General features: G+C 35.6%; 1 protein-coding gene across 1 annotated transcript in view; it reads right to left on the reverse strand.

Annotated features, from left to right (window-relative positions):
* The window catches only part of DIAPH2 (diaphanous related formin 2), a 244,079-nt gene that overhangs the window by 181,704 nt on the left and 42,360 nt on the right, over positions 1 to 20,015 (reverse strand). Inside the window, exons 14-18 of the mRNA XM_055727131.1 lie at positions 18,935 to 19,053; positions 17,446 to 17,510; positions 15,473 to 15,577; positions 12,314 to 12,988; positions 5,821 to 5,935 (exon numbers count right to left, since the gene is read on the reverse strand). Of these exons, the coding sequence (XP_055583106.1) occupies positions 5,821 to 5,935; positions 12,314 to 12,988; positions 15,473 to 15,577; positions 17,446 to 17,510; positions 18,935 to 19,053 (1,079 nt within the window). The remainder of the gene's footprint in view (positions 1 to 5,820; positions 5,936 to 12,313; positions 12,989 to 15,472; positions 15,578 to 17,445; positions 17,511 to 18,934; positions 19,054 to 20,015) is intronic.

The following is a 20,015-nucleotide window of genomic DNA, read 5'->3' on the forward strand; positions in this document are numbered from 1 at the left end:
GATCCTTTAGGGAGAAGGCATTAACTTGCTTGGTAGTGTTTAGCAATTAGACCATCAATCAAACTGCAAAGGGTGATTTTGATAGCAGCAGGCCTGATACATTGAGTATTGTCACATTATTACAAAGTTATCTGAAGCCCCAAGCACATGATGTATCACAACTCGCCTACAGAGCCATAACATTTTAATCCTTTACTTTCACCTGCTAGAAAACACTTCATCATACAATTACATGTGTATTTAATATTGAAAACATTAAATGCCAACATAGGGAGTTTTTGAAAACATAATCCACAATTCACAGCAGACATCACACTGCTGCCGATGGTGTTATTTTCCCTTACGCTGGTAGACAAGATAAAATTTGCTGTCAGTTATGGGACAGAAGCAAAACTGAGGAAAAGAATGCTCTACTTACACAAAATAATATGATCTGCTTAAATGATTTCAAATATTTACTACTTAGTAGGTTCTTGCCAAGAACAGTAATGTTTTAAACACTTGATTTTAGTTGATGGTTGTTTGTTTTGTTTTTTTTTTTTTTTTTTTAAAGGCGTTCTACAGAAATACAAAGGTACACCCCCCCAACCTGGCCAAACACCAGTAGACCAAGCTTCTGGAGATTTATATACTAAATTAATTCCAGAGATTAATATGCTAAACAGAAATTGTTGTTCAACTTTGTTAAAATATTTCCCTCACTAAAAAATTACTATTATGTATTTGATCAATAATGCATACTTTTTTTTTATTTCTAGCATTTTGATAGTGGGACATCACTAAAGACATCAACAATGCATTCTTAGTTGACAATGTACCTCATGATTTTACTGCGTATTAACAGAAAATAATGACTTAAGATCACATAAGTAGTCTCACAAGGACAAGAGGCATTTCTCTGATCAGTTGGATCTCTTCAGTTATTAAGAAATACTGCAGGGTTCATACCACACCAGCCAGCTAAGGAGGATTGTTCGTTGAGTTTATTTCACATTTTCTTTATACTCCATAAACTGGAAAGGATTATTTTACTTTTAATTACAAAAATATTTCTGTGGTCACACAAAGCTTAAAATTGACCACTAGTTTTAAAAATGAAAATTTTCTCTATGGAAAGGTTACCCTACTTGTTAAAAAAAAAAAAAAAACAAAAACAACAAAACCTGTCTGATAAGGCTGTTGCTTGCAGGTAAAATTTAAAGATTTAAAAACAAGAAGATAAGGTTAAGTTAACAATCCCTCAATAGGTTTTTTTTTTCCTCCTGCTGTTTAAATATCAACACAAATCAATCCTCCATGATAAGATTATTTTGCAAATCAAATAGTACTGAGCCAAATTTTTCAAGTTCTGACTCCAACTGTAAAAGAATGATGCATGTTCTGTCCTGCAAAATCACTGCTTTAACGTTACAGCAATACATAATTCACAAAATAAAACTGGATTATATCAGATTCTCTCTTAGACCAGGTCAAAACAAGTAACTGACTGGAAATTAGCACCATCTTTACTCTTTTCCTCTGTGCAGCTGCACGAGGAAATGTGCATCTCTGTGTTTCATTGTCACCCACAATGCAGTAACCGTCCCATGTCTTAATACCACCCAACTCATCGATGACCACCACAGTTGCCCATTCACTTTCAATTATGCCTGATCCGGAATACCATTTACTTGCCAAAATTAACTATGAGAATATAATCATTGTTTCCACCTCTGCATCTGAAAGCGTAATTGCAAGCTTAACACACTCATCTACAACCCTTAATAAAAATCTGAAGCACTCGAGTCCATTTTTCAGAGGCCCTTAAAAGGCATTCAGATCACCTGTATTTATCTTGAAGAAAAAAGGAGAAAATCCTTCCAGTCTGTACTGAGAACATAATAAATAGGTCTCTGTTAACTTAGTTTAAACCCTGACATGTCAAAACCCTGTAAAGTCTGAAAGGGAATATTTTTTGTTTCCACCGCTCCCTGTACAACAGATGTTTCCGTAACTGTGCTCAGTAACTGATTTTACAGATCAAATGCTGCAGTGACTGTTAGCAATGATCTGAACCTAACTAAATACATTCCACATATTCACAGGGCATCAGTACTATATATCTGATGTTAAAGTAGCAAGTAAAGATTTAACCTTATGCATGCTTTTTAAAACAAAATTTGGATCTAAGAATATCTGAAGTAAAATTATTTTACTGGTCAGGGATCATTCCTTTTTGTTTCTGGTACTCTGTGATTAAATGTTCTTATCTTTTACAAGCAGCTAATCGATGATTGCAATAATTTGTTAACTAATGAAAAGCGTGCTTCAGAGGTGTTCGACTTCCCCCCTGCCCAGCTTTTGGTATCCCAAAGGACCACCTCCTTGGCTGCCTTCCCTGAAAACAGGCGGCACTCAGCAAGGCAGCACACAGTTCAGTGACAAACAACATTATGTTATTCTTGGAGTATCTTAAAACAGTATTTTGTTAAATGAGGAAACCCCCTTAAGTTTCAATCTTTCTGTGCCAGAGAATCATGAATAGAATTCAGAAGTTTAATCAAATTTGAGTGCTGCATCCTATATAGAATTACTCTTTTTCAATAACTGTTTATACTATTATTTGTTTTACTTCAGTTACTACTGCCACTGGCATTCCAAAATGCCATGAAATACAAAATAGTAAACACCAAGTTATCACAATTATTTTTAGTAATTGTCAGTTTTCTTCCACTCATCCATTTATGTTTTTCACATGTTGACTATGTTCTTGAAAGAATATAAAATGTGTTTCTATTTATCTTTCTATCATTCTACTGTAATACACTGGGAGACCACACCAAGAAACGGGACTAAAGCAGAAAATAAATTTGATCTTAGATTACGCTTTAAATAAGTACTTTGGGGATTAATGATCTATCTGCCTGTGGCTGTTAAAACAAAAGGGATTAAGAATGGTGAATACCATTTAATGATTCCCTTTACAGATAGAAACTGCAGAAAAAAAGTTGCTTGTAGGATGCGATTAGAATCTGTGCTGCAACTAAATGCTCTGAGACTCTTCTTGACTTCTAGTAGGCTTTCAATTCTTAAGAAAAACTTGAACTCAAAGCATGACAGTGCTGACTTGCTCTACTAGTCAGCCAAATAAGATTTTAATATCCTGGATAAAATGCATTAGCATTTTTAACACTCTTCCTATCCTTCATTATGGCATATTGTTTTCTACAACAGTTAACCAAGAACAACATAAGGAAGAACAGGAAAAATACCTGCAAGGCTATCACCACAGTGAGCTATTTGGAGTATTTCTGTTGTTCACAGTTTGAGCTGTGCAACTATGTCAACAATAATTTCTTCTCGTATGAAACCGGCAGCTATGTCAAAATTTCAACAGAGTTTTTTTCAGCATTTTTAATGAAGAAGCTTTTCAGGAATTCAGAAACATTTCTTCAGATTTCTGATGAAAGTCTTCAGCTCAAGGCAGAAGCTTGTCATTATCATTATGAAGAGTTTCATTCTGTTGTACGTGTTAATCTGCTGCTAGGGGTTCTTTCCCTTAAAGGTTTTCCTGTCTTGCTGTCACACTAACATCAGTGACAAACTCCACATCATTTTAACCTCACTGAAATGCTATGAACCAAGAATCTATCAAACTTCTGTTTGAAAAAAAGTGTTAAATTACCATCGATGGTGCTTTTGTATTACTGCGTGTAATATCTGTACATTTAGAGCAGTACGTGGGAAGCATTGTAAAAGCAGAATACTAATGGCTCAAATGCAGTGACTACTGAAAAGAGCATGAGCTCTAGGTGAAAGAACAGTCTATCTTACGAAAAACACAGCTATGACTAACTCTTCAAAGTATTTTTAAAAGAGCACAGAAAAAGACACATTCAGAAATAACTCAAATCTACACAATAAATGGTTCAGGAAAGTTATGCTCCTCTGAGAGACCTTCCTTAAGTTAACTTTTCAAACACTGTATTGGTATAAAATGAAGTTCTTATTCTTGAAAGTCAGACAACAGCCAGGACACCACAATCAAACAAACCTCTACATGCAACTTAATTATCAAGTAACAAAATCCTCAAATTAATTGACAGAAGCGACAGCATTCTAGTGGTTCAAATTAAAACAAAAGACTCCCTATGTTTAAAATACAAAGCATCACACGCATCGCTAACTCCCAACGCCAAAATGTTAAAGTAAAAAAAACAAACAACAACAACAACAACAACAACAACCAAACAAACCCACAAAAAAACAGCAGCACAAAAATTCTTCCAGTCAGTACACACATTCATTTCTAAATGCTGTGCTTGCATACTCAGATTTGGCCTTTGAACACTTGATACATCTGACTCCACCTACCTTCAAGAACTGCACATCCAAAAAGTATTTCATATTCTAACTGGTTGATCAATGAACTAAAGATTTATAGCTAGATCAAGAATTCATTCTTTCAGTATCTACCTCTTCTCAGACTCTAATTTTTTGGGCTTCCTCACTAGCTCTTAAGTAAGTTATCATTGAACCATACTTCAACAGTACTTCTTATTTTCAGTGCCTGAAACAAATTACCAGTAAGTGGCCAAATATGAAATAGCGATCAATTGACGATTAAACATTGATAATAATGAAAAGACTTGAAGAGGCTGTGTGTAGCTTCAGAGGTACTCAAAGACCATTTGAAAGCAATGAAAAGCTGAGGATAGTATTGAAGTATCAAAATCATAACCAATATTCAGTTGTTAGAAGCTGCTTTCCCCACTCAAGATACAAATATTATCATTGTATCACCTATTGAAGGAATTAAGTATTTGAGAAGTTGATTATTTTTCATCTAAAACCAACAGCAGAAGAGCTGTTTACACGATATGCTGCGCAGCCGCAGCTACACTTGTCAAAAAGCTGCAGCATACCTTTTATTCTCACTGTATTGTTCTCTCTAGTAGTCAAACCGACCCATTTCACACTGCGTTGCAACAAACAAAAAATTGGTAGACTGACTTCTTTCCCATGGTATTACCCAAACAGTATAAGAAGTGCATATTCACACATTCAACCCTTTGAAAACTAACATATCATTCACTAACAACAGTAACAATACAGTTTAACTGTATATATCTGGGGGGGGGGGGGGGGGGGAATGCTTCTTAGATCACATGACAAATTTCAATAGTAATTGAAGGAGTATATTTAAAGACTTTTTTTCTTTAAAGAGCTGCATACAGTATAAAAAATAATTGAGCAAAGACTAAGGACACAAACACAAGAACTTTGAAAAGAATGATAGTTTCAAACAACTTGTTCTTGAATTGTAACAGAGGACATATTACAGTGTTGTGATTTTGTGATTCAACTGCTTATTTTAATTGCTACACTCTAGGTCTTAGTTGTACTTCTAGAGGACTATGACTTAGCTGAGTGATAGAAGCAAATTTTTGTTACACAACAAAACCTCCACGTGTAGAATATCTGAAGGAACCTGACAACTTAAGAGCTCCCACAACTAGGAATATTAATGCAGGTGAGCATGATTTTAGGATTAAAATTTCAATTTAATTACACTTTGAAGAAAATTCACATCTGTCTGCAACATACCCTGCATTTTCAAGAGGTATTATTACCTCTTCAAGTTCCTCACATTGTGCTATAAAGTGAAGGAGGAGCAATTCTTATAATGGACTTCTATGCTTAGTAAAAACACAAGTTTTATATGATCTTCCTGCTATAAAACCGTTACATGCATTCCATGTTATTGCAGAAATCACACTGATGTCATTGCACAGTTTTAAACTTAATAAAAGCATAATACAAAGTAAAAGAAGAATGTACCTTTCATTTGTGTTCCAAAGGTGAGCGCCAATTTTGCAAACAGTTCTGGGTTTTCATATTTATCTTCTTCAGCTTTTACCCAAAAGCTGTTTTCTGCTATCTCTTGAGGCTCAATCTGAAACAAAAATGGTATCTCCATAGTTAATAACTACTATTTTCAATAGTCGAATTAAAGCAAATGCTACTAGACTTTTGTGATAATTGCACTGAATTGTTAATGTTCCAGATACGATGCTCCCTTAAGGACGCTTCCCAAACAAAACGCCATCAGATCAACTGCCCTGTATCTACTCAACAATTTTTATTTTATTTCCCCCTTTCAACAAGTTTTCCAAACAGCCTTGATAACATGCTGACACCTAGGTCTGAAAATTTTCCACCACTCTCGATTTCTAGAGAGTTCCCAAAATCCTCACCACTGGTATGCATCCTTGCTACAACTGTAGAAAGAGTTTTCTTACACCGCCAAAGTATTGAATACCTTATTTATAAATTACATGTCAATGTGGACCTTTCAGTGACTCAATATCAAGACTGTAGGAAAAAAATATCTTTTTAAATACATGAAAATTTAATACTTAATATCACTTTTTTTAAAACGTAGCTTCCATTTTTCAAATGTAAACACAGATTTCATTACAGTACTTTACTTGATGTTGGCTATATTAAAAGAAGAAAGTAGTCTACAATACAGAGGCTGAAAGTCAATTTGACTTTTCATGTATGATTCCCAACAGCTATTTTGTTTTCAAAATACATTCTTCCTGCAGTTCTTAAAGTGTTATCAATTTTTGTTTACAAGTTTGTTGAAATGTCAATTAATTTTCAAGGGCTATTTGACTTCAAGATGATATGCAGGTAATTTATCAATACTGTATTTGTTAACCTCACTAGGATTTCACTACAACGCATTGGTCCTCCACCTTTTACCATATGATCAATCTGTTAATGTGTAGCTGCTTTACCACCAGCAGCAGGTAAGACTTTTTTTAAAACTACCTTAATCCAACACCAATGGTGAAGACAGTTACAACAAAAGGCAGTAAACAGTAAGAATTTAATTTCCCAAATGATGGCTCCTTAAAAGTGATGATCAAATAGACTTTTCTTTTTCAGTATGCAGGAGATTTTGGCACCATTTCCAGAGCACTTATGCAAAAGTGTCCATCTGCAGTTATTTTCCATTGTCATACAGAGTGTTCACATGTACACTTTATAAATTATTTCTATAAACACATGAACATAATTGATTACAATGAAATTGGCTGCAGTGACCAATACATGTTATAACCTAAAAAGCTTATTCTTCTACATGTTTACAGGACAGTAATCGAGTGTGTTGCAGTTACAGAACTAGTGCAAACAACTCTAGAATCAGATATTACTTAAAAGGACAGCTGGGTATAAAAAGCACAGATTATTTGTATGGCAGGAATTCTTCTCTACTTATGGCAGATGCCTAAATAAATGAAAAAGAGAAATGAACTGTAGGAGAGAAACTATCCTAACCAGACAAAGCATAAAGATTCTAAGACAAGCAGCAACTTCAAGAGAGTATTATATTGTCAGTGGCATACAGATTTTATCACCCACACCCCACACCCCGTGCCAAAGAAATGGGCAAAATATGTATATGATGAAACCTATATTCTGTAAGGAAACAAATCCAGATGGAAATACCCAAACAGACACAAAAAGTTAAAATTAAACTCTAAAAGTTAAAGATAGTAACAGAAGCTAATTGAAATAACAGCCACACAACATTTTCTTAAAAGCCTAGGGGGAGGTGGCAATGCATTTCTAAAACATTAGAGCTACATTTCAAAAAGAGAAAAAACAGGTTGTAAAATAATCCAGAAAATTGTATGATAGATGGTTTGAAAAAAATAATCTTCTAAACAGAAAGACAAGGACATTCAATGGTAAAGTATCTCCAACAGACAACAAACAGTTCATAGAAGGGGAAGAGAATTTTTCTTTTTTATAAGCATTTTAAAGGTTACCATACTGTATAATTCAAATATCCTAAGTGTACACGAACTAAAAGGACTTTTATATGGCTAGATTAATTTCAAAAAAAAAAAAAACAAAAACAAAAAAAAAACCAACCAAACACCCAAAACAAAAACACCACCAACCCCCAAATCTCTGGATTCCAAGACTGGGTAATGCCAGATTCAGTCACACATGAGCATCTATTTTAGTATGACAACTGATATATTCCTGTTTCTTTTAGTAACACAACTAGACTATTTAAAACAGTCTGGTTTTTTCCTCCAAAAAAATAATATATTCGTGTGGCTGACAGGAGTTTAAAGATGTTTCGTACAGATGAACAGCAGGACTATATAATTCCTTTAAAATTCAGAAGCTTTAAAGTTAATATTTGTTTTCAGAAAAATGTTCAATTTTCTGGAAATACACTGAGAATCATATGTAAACAAACAAAATATACCCCTCCATTTTGCTGCACTCTACAGTTACTTTTAACATCAGCCTCATCTACAGTTCTCTATAATGGGCCTGAAATTCCCTGTCATACTGTATGCTATAGCACTAAGAACACACACTGATGTGTGTTAACCAAAGCCAAAGATTTCAGGTCTCTTTTCCCCCCAGATACTTTCAATTCCTCCTCCCACAATAAAGAGGCAAAGTTATCATTTATGCTTACATGCAGATTATAAGTATTACAGACAGAAAAAGTAGGGAGTTTTAAACTTATTTTAACATTTCCTGTAATTGATTTATTAAAACATGGTCAACTATTTTGAGTATCCTTCTAATCATTCTGAAAATCTGTTTTTAAGCTACTACTACTAGATACATTTTCAGATTATATTGGCATATCTCCAAATATTTTGAAATCCAATGGCAAAATACTAAAGAGCAGTTATGAACATCAATTCTGCTGGTAAAAGAAACCATCAATTGATATGTCATGCATTTCCACACTGATTTTACCTCAACATTCTATATTCCTCCTTCCAAAGTTAGAAGGATTAATCATTGGCGATACTGCTCTTACTTGTTACTCCGAAGAAAGAGCCATTTCAGTATGCAACAGTTCAGAATTCAAAGGAACACAAAACCTAAGTTTATTTTTTAGTTAGAAAGGCGATTAAGATCACTTATTCAAATATATCAGAGGACAGTCTAGTTCCTCCTCCAACAGCAAACACCTGTCGGTACTAGTTCTTGAAAGGTTTTGCTTGAAATGGTGATGGTACATATTCAGAAATTATACAAAGCTACTTAGCTTAAATCATCTCAAAAACCCCATGGAAAAAACATTTCCAAACACGGTTCAGTGCTGCTCCCTAAGACCATCCATCGCTACGTACACTCTTAGAGCTGAAATCCCATTGTGTCTGACAGGGTCGATCAGCTACGTAACAACCTCAATGGACATATGAGCCTTGTGCCTAGCACTACTGTGAGAACAGCCTACAACAGACTGTCATTTCTGTGCCAGCACGTCATTCATTTCAGAGGGTTTATATTGAAACGATGCAGCATCCTTAGCCAGAAGCAGCACCTGGCATCCCATGTCATCCAGCTCCATCCAGGACAACATGACAGCACTCAACTTTATAGAAAGATGTATATCTACATCCATATGAATTTCCTTACATTTCTACCAGCTGTGAAACATCCTGAAAAAAACTTGCACTACTTCAGGGTACAATTTAAATTGCAGGTTCAACAGTTGTTTAATGTTAAATTGCAACTTATGGTCAGCAACTTCAGTCTGTAGCCACTTCACTTTTATCAGCAATTTGATTTTACTAAGTTCTTGGTACCAACACACTATTGAGATGGAATATGATTTTCAAGAAAAGTGTCAGACACTACTCATAGTACAAAGATTTCAGTACCTTGACAAATAAGCAGCAGATATCCCGTCAAACTACACTGAAGTCCGAGCTAGAGCACAAACCAGATAGCATGCAAAATATCAACATCCTGTTTTGATATGCCTTGATGATTTGGTGATCTATGTGTTTTTTTCCTACAGCAAACCTCAATACAGCTATCACCTTTTATACCACTAAAAAACTGCCAATCACAGACTGCCTTTAAGATGTGATGGTTTAGTCTTCATGATAGATGCAATTACCGAGTTCCTCATATATATTTCATTTATGTGGAAGGAACAGAGACTATACTGATGAAAGAGGGATTTTAAAGCAACACATACACAAACACACACCTGAATACCAGCACTACTTCTCACATCACAAAGTGACCAACTATATTGAGAGGCGCTTAACTAGTAACTGCTCCTACAGGTTAGGTTACAAATCAGAGACTGTGCTTTGTGGAGGTTTTTTGTTTGTGGGGTTTTTTTTTTATTTATTTTTATTTTTTTATTGCTCAAGTCTTTATATTTTATGATGTTTTAAAAAATTAGTTTTTATTAAATGTAACCCTGTTTAGACTCTGCATAAGCCGACATTCTTTGAAGCTAATGGTGCCCAAGCATTTCAACCCCATAGCTCCTGCCAGAAGCTATAGCCTTGCCCTCACACACTACGAACTTGAAACAAGAAATATCTCAGGTTAAAAACCTACAATTATCATTATACCACAGATATCAGCATTCTCTGAATTTACAACTACAAGAGACACCATAAACTTCAAAGGTCTTTACATGACATGGCATGCAGTTATCTATGTTTGAAAACTGCTTGAGAACTATTCCTAATGGTTCAGATACATGTATGCAACCGAACGCGAAGCCACAACTCATGCCCACTGCACCTGCAGAACATTGCCCCATCTTTTCATTTCAGTCGCCACAGCTTTTACACTCTGATTTGATAGAGACCAACAATACAAGTAACTCCGCAGAACTATAAAACCCACTGAACGTTCACCCACTGATTATACTCCACATACCTCAGAGGAGTCACAGATGTCCTCTCAGAACCACCCTCATGACAGGGCCAGAAGAGAAAGAAAACACAGCAGTCACCTACTGCCATCTCCTGCTGTCGTTACATAAACCTACTGAGCTTAGCAGACATTCCCTAAAAGCTCTCACGGGGAAAAAAAAAAAAAAAAATCTCTCACTCAGCAATGTGCAACCCAGATATTTTAGAAATTTTGTATCGGATCTGTATTAGCTTCTTGGGATACTAATCTGTCAAACGTTAAATACAAATTTCTGTCAAGATGAATCTCATTTAAAAATTCATTTCAGTATACAGTATCAACTACATTTGTAAAGTAAAGGAGGGAGGAGGAACATCAGCTCCGCAACTCTACTAGAGCCATGACTTTTAACTAAAATTTAACATTAAACCACCTAATACTAAGCCAAATGCAGTAGTAATTTTATACAAAACTAGATAGCTCAAAAATCAGTCTAGTAAGAATTTCTTCAATGTTTACAACAAAACCTCATGTTTAGTAACACCATTGCCTTTAAAACCTTCTGGTAAGCTTTGCAACTGTTAACAAGGTAAATGCCTGCCTTTCTTGGAAAGAAAAAACACTGTTAAGTGTATTTTCTAATACAACTATCTTTGACAGACAGGTAGGGTAATGAAAGTCAAATTTCCTTTCAAAATTGCAGAACATATCACAAGAACAACAGAAATTTGGACACAAAATTATTGGCTTCATTTCTTAATTAGATCCTTTGATTTATAGTAAATTACCCTATTTATTCAGAGGACTGACAAAACAATTCTTAACCTCATGTTAAGACATCAGCCCTGAAACAGAACATTTTAGTAGTTTAAGTGTGTATGCTTACTATCATGGTAAGTATAGTTATTCATTTTATTAGGAAAAATTAGAAATTTATAGAAGGCATAATCAAATCACCTTCTCAGCACCCTTTTTTATTACTCAAACACAGCTACTAAACCAACAGCTGTAGTCATCCCTTGACTCCAGACCCTTCTTTCTGTCAACCGCCAGATTGTCAAAGTTCCTAAATGGCAGTCTTCCCAGCCGTCTTCCATCCAATTGTCTACTTCAAGATTCGTTTTCCCAGGCCTTAAAACCCAGCAATCCTTTAACTCAACTTTTTGCTGAACAAAGGAGTAACATGATTTCCAAAGTAAACATTTTAATTTCTTGGTAATTTAGATCTGCTTTAAACAAGACATTTTACCTTTGAAGTGCTCACGTGGCAAGTCAAATACCAATTAAGAGATAAAAACACGTAGAACTTAACTCAAAAGAGTTTCAGCCAAAAATTTTGAGAGCTGTTAGCTACAGGCATCCCCAGAATATGGGGTATTACAGGCTCTTAGCAGCATTAAACAGTTGAGATTACCCCATAGCGTAAGTTGCCTCTGAAAACCAAAACCATCTTAATCATAACCACAGCCTTAAAAATGTTTTGGATAAAGAATGAAATTAATTCCCCAGACTCTATGAGTACTATTAATAAACTAACATCAACTCTAGCACATCGCATCCTTCTTTCTCAAAAGCCACTTTCTACCAATGAGAACAAAAAAAAACACTGCTATACCTTCGACCAGTTGATTCTCTTCATTGCGACTTCCAGCTTATACTTCTTCTTCTCCTTCATCCCATGTGGTAATGCTGGTATCACCGGAAAGGGAGCAAAAGGAACACCCCCAAGACCTGGTGGCATTGGAGGTCCACCAAAAGGTGGTGGTGGAGGAGGGACTGCTCCACCAGGTAGCGGAGGTGGTGGAGGTGGTACTGCTCCACCAGGTAGCGGTGGTGGTGGTGGAGGCATCATTCCACCAGGTAGTGGAGGCGGTGGCGGAGGCATCATTCCACCAGGCAGCGGTGGTGGCGGTGGAGGCATCACTCCACCAGGCAGCGGTGGCGGCGGCGGAGGCATTGCTGCACCAGGCAGCGGTGGCGGCGGCGGAGGCATGGCTGCACCAGGCAGCGGAGGCGGTGGCGGAGGCATGGCTGCAGGCATGGCTGCACCAGGCAGCGGAGGCGGTGGCGGAGGTGGAGGAGGTATGGCTCCACCAGGCAGTGGAGGTGGTGGAGGAGGAGGTGCTGCTCCACCAGGTAGCAGAGGTGGTGCAGGAGGTATTGCTTCACCAGGTAGCGGAGGCGGCGGAGGAGGTATTGCTCCACCAGGTAGTTGAGGCGCTGGAGATGGTGGTGCATTCTCACTTGGTAGGGTGGGAGGTAATGGTGCTGCTTCTGTCAGGCCTGGACCCTGAAACATAAAAGAGGAATTACTTTCATTGAGGAGGAGGTTTAATACAAAGTTGAACCAACCAGCATGTTTTGTAGTCAACTGTACCTCAAGAAAGTGAGAAATGCAACCATTGTCCTATTTAAATAAGAAGCAATAACAATAGATTTTACCACATACCATAAAACTGCCAAATAAACTGAATAACCTGGCATTTTTATAAAAACAAATTGTTCCTGTTCTAAAGAAAGTTTAACAGTAGCAGTAACATTTAAGTAAACAGAACAGCACTTTATATCTTACCAATACACAAAACATTTAACCCACTCAGGATATTCTGGCAAGCTGGGGCAGACATGGCAATAACCACACTGAATTTTATCACTAATCTGCTGGTGGAAAATTTTCCACAGAAATCACTGAAGCTGTTATTGCAGTGCAAGAGGTTATGGGATTGCAGCTGTTCATAACTATGCTGACATCTTATTCGGGGGCGAGGGGTGGAAAACAGACACCAGTTAAGGTTTCTTTTAAATCTGTCTGCAGTTGTTTCTGTGGTGATAGGAAGAAAAAGCAGTTGTAATATCCATTCTAGTAAGTTGTGAAATGAACAATGAAGAGAAACTGCAGTGTGTTAAATCATCAGAGACGTTTCTGTAGCGATAACATGATCCTAGCCTAGTACAAACTCCTCACAGATTTTTGTTTCTCAAGACTGTCTGTTAAAAAGCAGCATCAGGAGCTATGCACAAACTGCCAGCAAGCTCATACTCTATTTCCTCTACTAACTAACTTTTTTTTGTTATAATTATTAAAAAAAAAATAATAATTACAAAATTACGTAATATAGGCTGTTCATTTTATCTGATTCGTATACTGTGTCCCTACTCAATTATTTACTGTTTCTAGTTTAAAGGAAGCAAGATTATTTTTTTAAAAAGAAAAGCAAGATTTAAAAAAAAAAAATCAAGCTGAGAAAAATCTGACGGCATTTAAAAACAAATGCTGTAATATATTGTATGCATAGCATAACACAAGAGAAAAAAAAAGCATAGATACTACATATTTAAAATGTATCACTTGTAATTGTACCATTATTATGGATGAGTTGTAATATCTGGTTAACCTGACCTGTGTTAGAATCAATAACAGAATTAATAATTTATTAGACTAAAAATAAGTGTTTGGCTTTGCAGAAAGCATGTGGTTTCTTGGCTCATGAACTATTACACATTATAATGCAACAATTGGTGAAGAACTCATTAAAACAGACTGACAAATTTCAGCGTAACATTGTCTTGTAGATATTTATAAGAAACATTAAAATTGCTATGAATGAAGTCTGAACAGAAGTGTCTATGTTGGAAAACAGAGGAAGAAATCATAAACCACCACAGGTTGCAACAATGACCTGTATTGCTAGCAAAGGACACAATGACAAGGAACAGTAACCCAACTGTTAAATGCGATATAACACGCTTACATTAACATGAGATGGCATAGACAACTTCCCAGCTGCAGACCAGCATCCTGAAAGCAGGATGATAGCAACCAGGTTATATAGTACATCACACAGTGTTCTTCCTCTTCCTGTTCTTCCAAACAGGCAGTGAGATCACAGGCATTAAGATATCCACTATAAAGAAAAAAAGCAACAGGCAGACCTTGCCTAGCATTGAAAGAATAGGAAATAAGCCAGGTTGTGTCAAAATATCAAACCATAGTATCTGTTGGTTCCTAAAGGGTACAGATGACCTGTCTAAAACCCAATTCACTGCCATTGTACAAAAAGAACCCAAGAGATGTGGCAAGGGCTCAGCGGGCAATACTCCTGAAGTGACAGATCACTTTGAGACACATCTTTAGGGCTTGTGAGCAAAATTTATGAGGAAACAAATGCAGGTAAAAGCAGCTTTGCTGAAGCTAAGTATCACCTTCCCCTTCCATAAGGTCTTGCATTTTTTCTTACATTTACTGATGAAACTGTATAAAACTAATGTGATATTCATTTTAGAAATGGCTACAGTCTGATACCCAGAGCTCAAACAAATATTGATGTTACCAGTTGCATCCACATGCTGGCTGAAAGGTATGTATATTGTGCACACATGGCTATTAAGATGTCCACCTTTGCAATTCAAGTATAAAGCCTTATGAAACAAACACTTTGCAAAACATACAGAAGTAATAACGTTAAGGCATAAACAAATACTTGGAGGAAAAAAATGTCCAACTGTATGCAAACTTTTCATATCCTAAGGAACTGTTTTCCTCAATAAAGCAGGTTCTCTCTAACAGGTGTTGAATAGATAACTATTGAAAAATATTACCAGTGTTAACGATCCTTAGTAGTTTATGCTGCCTTAAAAACCAATCAATACACCTACAGTATACATTTCCAGACTCTACAGAGACAATATACTCCAGGGCCATTTCTTTTCAATTCTTAAAATAAATAAATGAACGAACTCAACTGTGGAACTTACTGTGATATTGTTTTATTACCTGTGCTCGTAGCTGCTTGATTTCTGTTTCAAGTTCTTTAATTTTCTCTTCTCTTTTCTGAAGCTCTGCTTGTGCCTCTTGTCGAGCAGTGAACTCTTCATCAAACTGTAATGATTAAGCAATACAGAAGTGTTTGCCCATTAATGTCCACAGTAGAAACTTTATTTTCAGGAATTCTTTGAACAATATCACAATTAGTACAACACAGACGCACTTTTCACTTTAGAAAAAAAAAAGTACTATTTTTCCATTACGTGTTCTTCAATTATCACATAATTTCTTTCATCAGTTTAGCAAGGATTCTGAACCTCTCACATCCAGCTACTTAGTACAGCTGAAGTTCAACAGGTTTTCTTCCCTCAACAGAACTCTGCAAACTTCTCAAAGTAAACTCAAACACACATCTCACGCAGCAAGCTTAAATCTGAAGAGATGTATGCAGCTTCAGCATCATCATCCATGAAGTAACGCAAGAAAACAGGTATACAAATAAGCTAGTGATCACTTTAGTCTACATGTCACCATATAAAACTTAAGTCCAGTTTACAACATGTTTGTGAGATATCTACTGTGTATTATAATCCCACTACTATTTGCTAAACCTTAGAGATAATTAGCAGCTTTAAGAGCTGCTGTTACTCACTCTTCCACAAGACACAAGTTATCGCTAGGATGAACATGTGTTGACTTCTACTGACAAAATACATCATGATAAATAACTGTCAAGGAAGCATCACAACAAATGGCTTTCTATAAAGCCTAGACACCATAGCTCCTATTGAAAATATATCCACATATAACACTGAAGACAGAAAAAGTAATGACTTCATTCAAACCTTCATTTGAAATTTGTAATCATAATGTTCAAGAACATGTACTTTCTTCTGGCCTGCAAGAGGCTTCTTACACCACACCAGCAAAAATCAAAATTTTCAATGCTTTGAATACACAATAACAAGGTATATGAACTTTAGTACTACTGCAGCTAACACAGTACATTCAGCATTTCATATCCTTAGACAGGGTGTGATAAACTGAGATTAACAAATTATCCATTAACATAATCTAGGAAATAAAAATTCAAGTAACTTGAGAAAACACGTTGTATAAAGGTATTTTCAGCACAAACACCAACAGTGATGAAGTAGAAGCACAAGCATCAATTTCTTTAGAAATATCCCCCCAAAAAATTATTACAAGAAATACACTGAGCTGCAACTCTTCCTACAGGAATAATTTTAAATGTTTAATCTCTTCTGTATCCAGTCATAAATTAAATCTGCCCATGACCAAAATACGACTTAGTTATCAAGTTCCTCTTAGAAGAGGACCGGAGCAGAGGGATCAAGTTGTTAGCAAAAGAGGTTCCAAAATGCACTGTAAGATTCCTAAATGTGAGTAATAAGGAAATAAGGTTACGCTCCGTCATAATGGAATACTTTACCATGGGCATTATTAGGAAATAAAGCAGTATTTTAATGTTAGCATCTCTGTGCCTAAAGAGTTGATGCTTTTTCAAACACTGAATGACACTGCTTTTCAGTAACTTTTTTCAGGTTCTAAAACAAAGCTAGATGAAGAGCAATGACCACTTCCCCCACCTTGGTTTTTTTTTTGTTTGAAAGCATATACATGCACTGTAGGTATTTAACTATGACTAAGTATTTCAGGAAAAAAAGCAACAACCAAAATTATTGTCATCAGTTATCTACATCAGAGGAATATATCTGAAGATATGTACAGCTAATACTACTCATCTGCTTTCAAATTCAGAGTAAACTGAATCTGAGCCTTGCACACACACACACATCGGAAAGCCCAAAACTTAAAGAGCTATTAAATGTGAAAGAACATCCTGCCTGTAAGATGCACTATCTCCACATTTCCACTAAGTTTCTACTGTGAAACAAGCCTACTGTGCTCCTGTCAGGCTTCTGTTCCATACCTTAAAAAGAGTGATGACTAGGACTTACCTTTCTGGAAAACTCTGCTGCTTTCTTTTCACTCTCTTCTACTTTAGCTTTGTCCACACATGCATCTAGAATTTAAATAAAATACCACACAGAAGTCAGATAAAACGTATCACAGCCATCAAGTGCCTTCCAACCATAATTACCCTATGACCCCATGACACAAAAGCACCAGACAAAAAAAAATAAAATACAATTAATAACTAAGTCAATCTGAAAAAGTATTTGGTAAATTATTTTCATGTACAAAACCTGTAAATTTTAAAAAAAGTGTTAAAAGACACATGACCAAGAAAGTTGAGGATGAATCATCCTAGTTGTTCTGCCTCTGACACATGCCAGTTTGCATGCCCTTCTCTTCTATATTAATCTACTACTAAATAACAACAAAGAATTCTTCAGTAAGTATGAAGAAATAGTTACTTCTGAGGTTTCAAATCAGAAAGCCTCCTTTCCAGATTAGGAATCAAAAAGTCAAACATTTCATTATTTCAGTAAAATTATTCTGTAGGCAAGGAGGATTTGGACATATGGTAAAGCACAAGCTTTTTTACTCAATGGTACAAAGCACTTCTATTGACTTTTCATGCAGTGTAAAACATTTTATAGGTGAGATAAACAGAAGTAACTATATATTATAGGTAGGAACTGGCATGGAAAGGCAAACCAGTTATTCCTAAAACTAGTAGGTCAGTGGAAACAGAAAGCAAGATCTTACTGTAAGAGTAAGTAATCACGTTCCTAGAGTCATAAGTGAACAGAAAATGCAGAAAAATTTCTTAGATATGCAAGGTACCTTTTAGAAATCAATTCCCTGCCCCCACCCCCAAAGTAAACATGTACAACATCCTTTCTTCATTCCTTTTGTCACATCACCGAAAACACATTTTCCCAAATGAACGCCTTCTCCAATAATTATTTCCCCTATGAAATACTTACTCCAGAGATGCCCTTGTATTTCAATACCATCTACCCCAATCTTAAGAAAAGCATAAAAACTTCTAAATGCTGATAACTACCATTTAAATGATATAGTATTTATTCAGCTGCTTTGTTCCCACAACCTGAACATCCATAGTCCCTCAGTGCTTTAACTGATTAGTTCACCTTCAACAAACCTCAAATACTTAGAAAGCATTACAGAAAATATTCTTAGAATGAACCATGTAGCAATTATAAATCCACTAACAATTAACGCTTATGTAAATTTTGCTATTTTTAACAGACCTGAAAATCATGGGGTTTATGAACAAGCAAATATATGGTTATTAAGACTATTGTCTTGACTTATATCTGAATACAAACTTGGACAAGCAATCTTTGTCAGTGTCATTATATTAAAGCGTGCAGCCTTTGATGTGGTCCTGTACCTTACATGCCTATTTCCAGAAAACTGAAAAAATTCCACAATCAGTTTAAGTCTAGACAGAAGAATACGAAGAAAAATACACACTTCAGTAAAACAAGGAAAAATTGCTTATAGTATACAAACCAATAAGATGAGTAAAATCCACGTCCATTCTTCCTCTGCATTTAAAATCTGGGTCCATGCCACTGCAGTGCAATACTATCTGTGATACACATTCTTCTATTATCTTGTAATACTGAGGTCTAACAAAGAAAACATTTTACAAGTTAATAAGAACATGAAAAATCACTTATGCAATGTGGAGAGGAAAAAAAAGTGCAACTTTAACTCCTAATATATGAATTGTACAATTGCTGGTAAAAGGATCAAGTTAAGAGTCATCTTTGCACTTAATAAAGCACTGTTTTCAGTTTCTCAGAAGGCTATCTGAAATTCAGGACTCCACAAAATACACTTTTCATTTATCCTTTGCCAGACAATAATCAATACAACGTCTTTATTATTTTCAATATATGCTGCAAGAATTATTTAGCACATTCTGAACACAGTGAATTCCATCAGGCAACAGTACCAGTACTCTATTACTTAGAAAATGAGTTAATTATTCACTTAATTTCTTGATGTAAATCTCTGCATAACATCAGGAGCATTTAAGATTAGGAGATTCTGTGCTCAAAGTTATTAGTTCTTACCAGCACAAGGTATTACATCTCAATTTCACATATCAGTGAGCTCTTAAAGTAGCAAACCCTCAAAGCTAAACTCATGATCTTCCAAATTACAGAAGTTATAAAAATTTAAGATTTTCTCAGGTTATAATTTACTTCTTAATTTTATCATCTTGCACATGAATTGTTTTTATTATCTTTTTACAATTAAAAAAATACTTCTTAGAACAAGTTTTTTTTATGTGGTACTTTGACACTGCTAAGACACTCTGAGATGCACATAGGAAGCTTACATTGAAAAGACAAGATACAAGGCACTGTGGAAGTCCTTTCAATTATTACTTATATAACTGACTTTCATATTCTTTGAAGTCATGAAGTTATCAAACTTGTAAAAAGGAAAAGGTGCTCAACGAGTTAAGATATTTCAGGGTGAGGGTTTTAGAATGAGGTTGAAGTCTTTGAAATAAGCATTATTTTATTTAACAAGATCTTTTCAATATTAACATTGGGCAGGAAGATAAACAACACATCAG

This window comes from Falco cherrug, chromosome 15, assembly GCF_023634085.1.
Source record: "Falco cherrug isolate bFalChe1 chromosome 15, bFalChe1.pri, whole genome shotgun sequence".
Taxonomy (NCBI): domain Eukaryota; kingdom Metazoa; phylum Chordata; class Aves; order Falconiformes; family Falconidae; genus Falco; species Falco cherrug.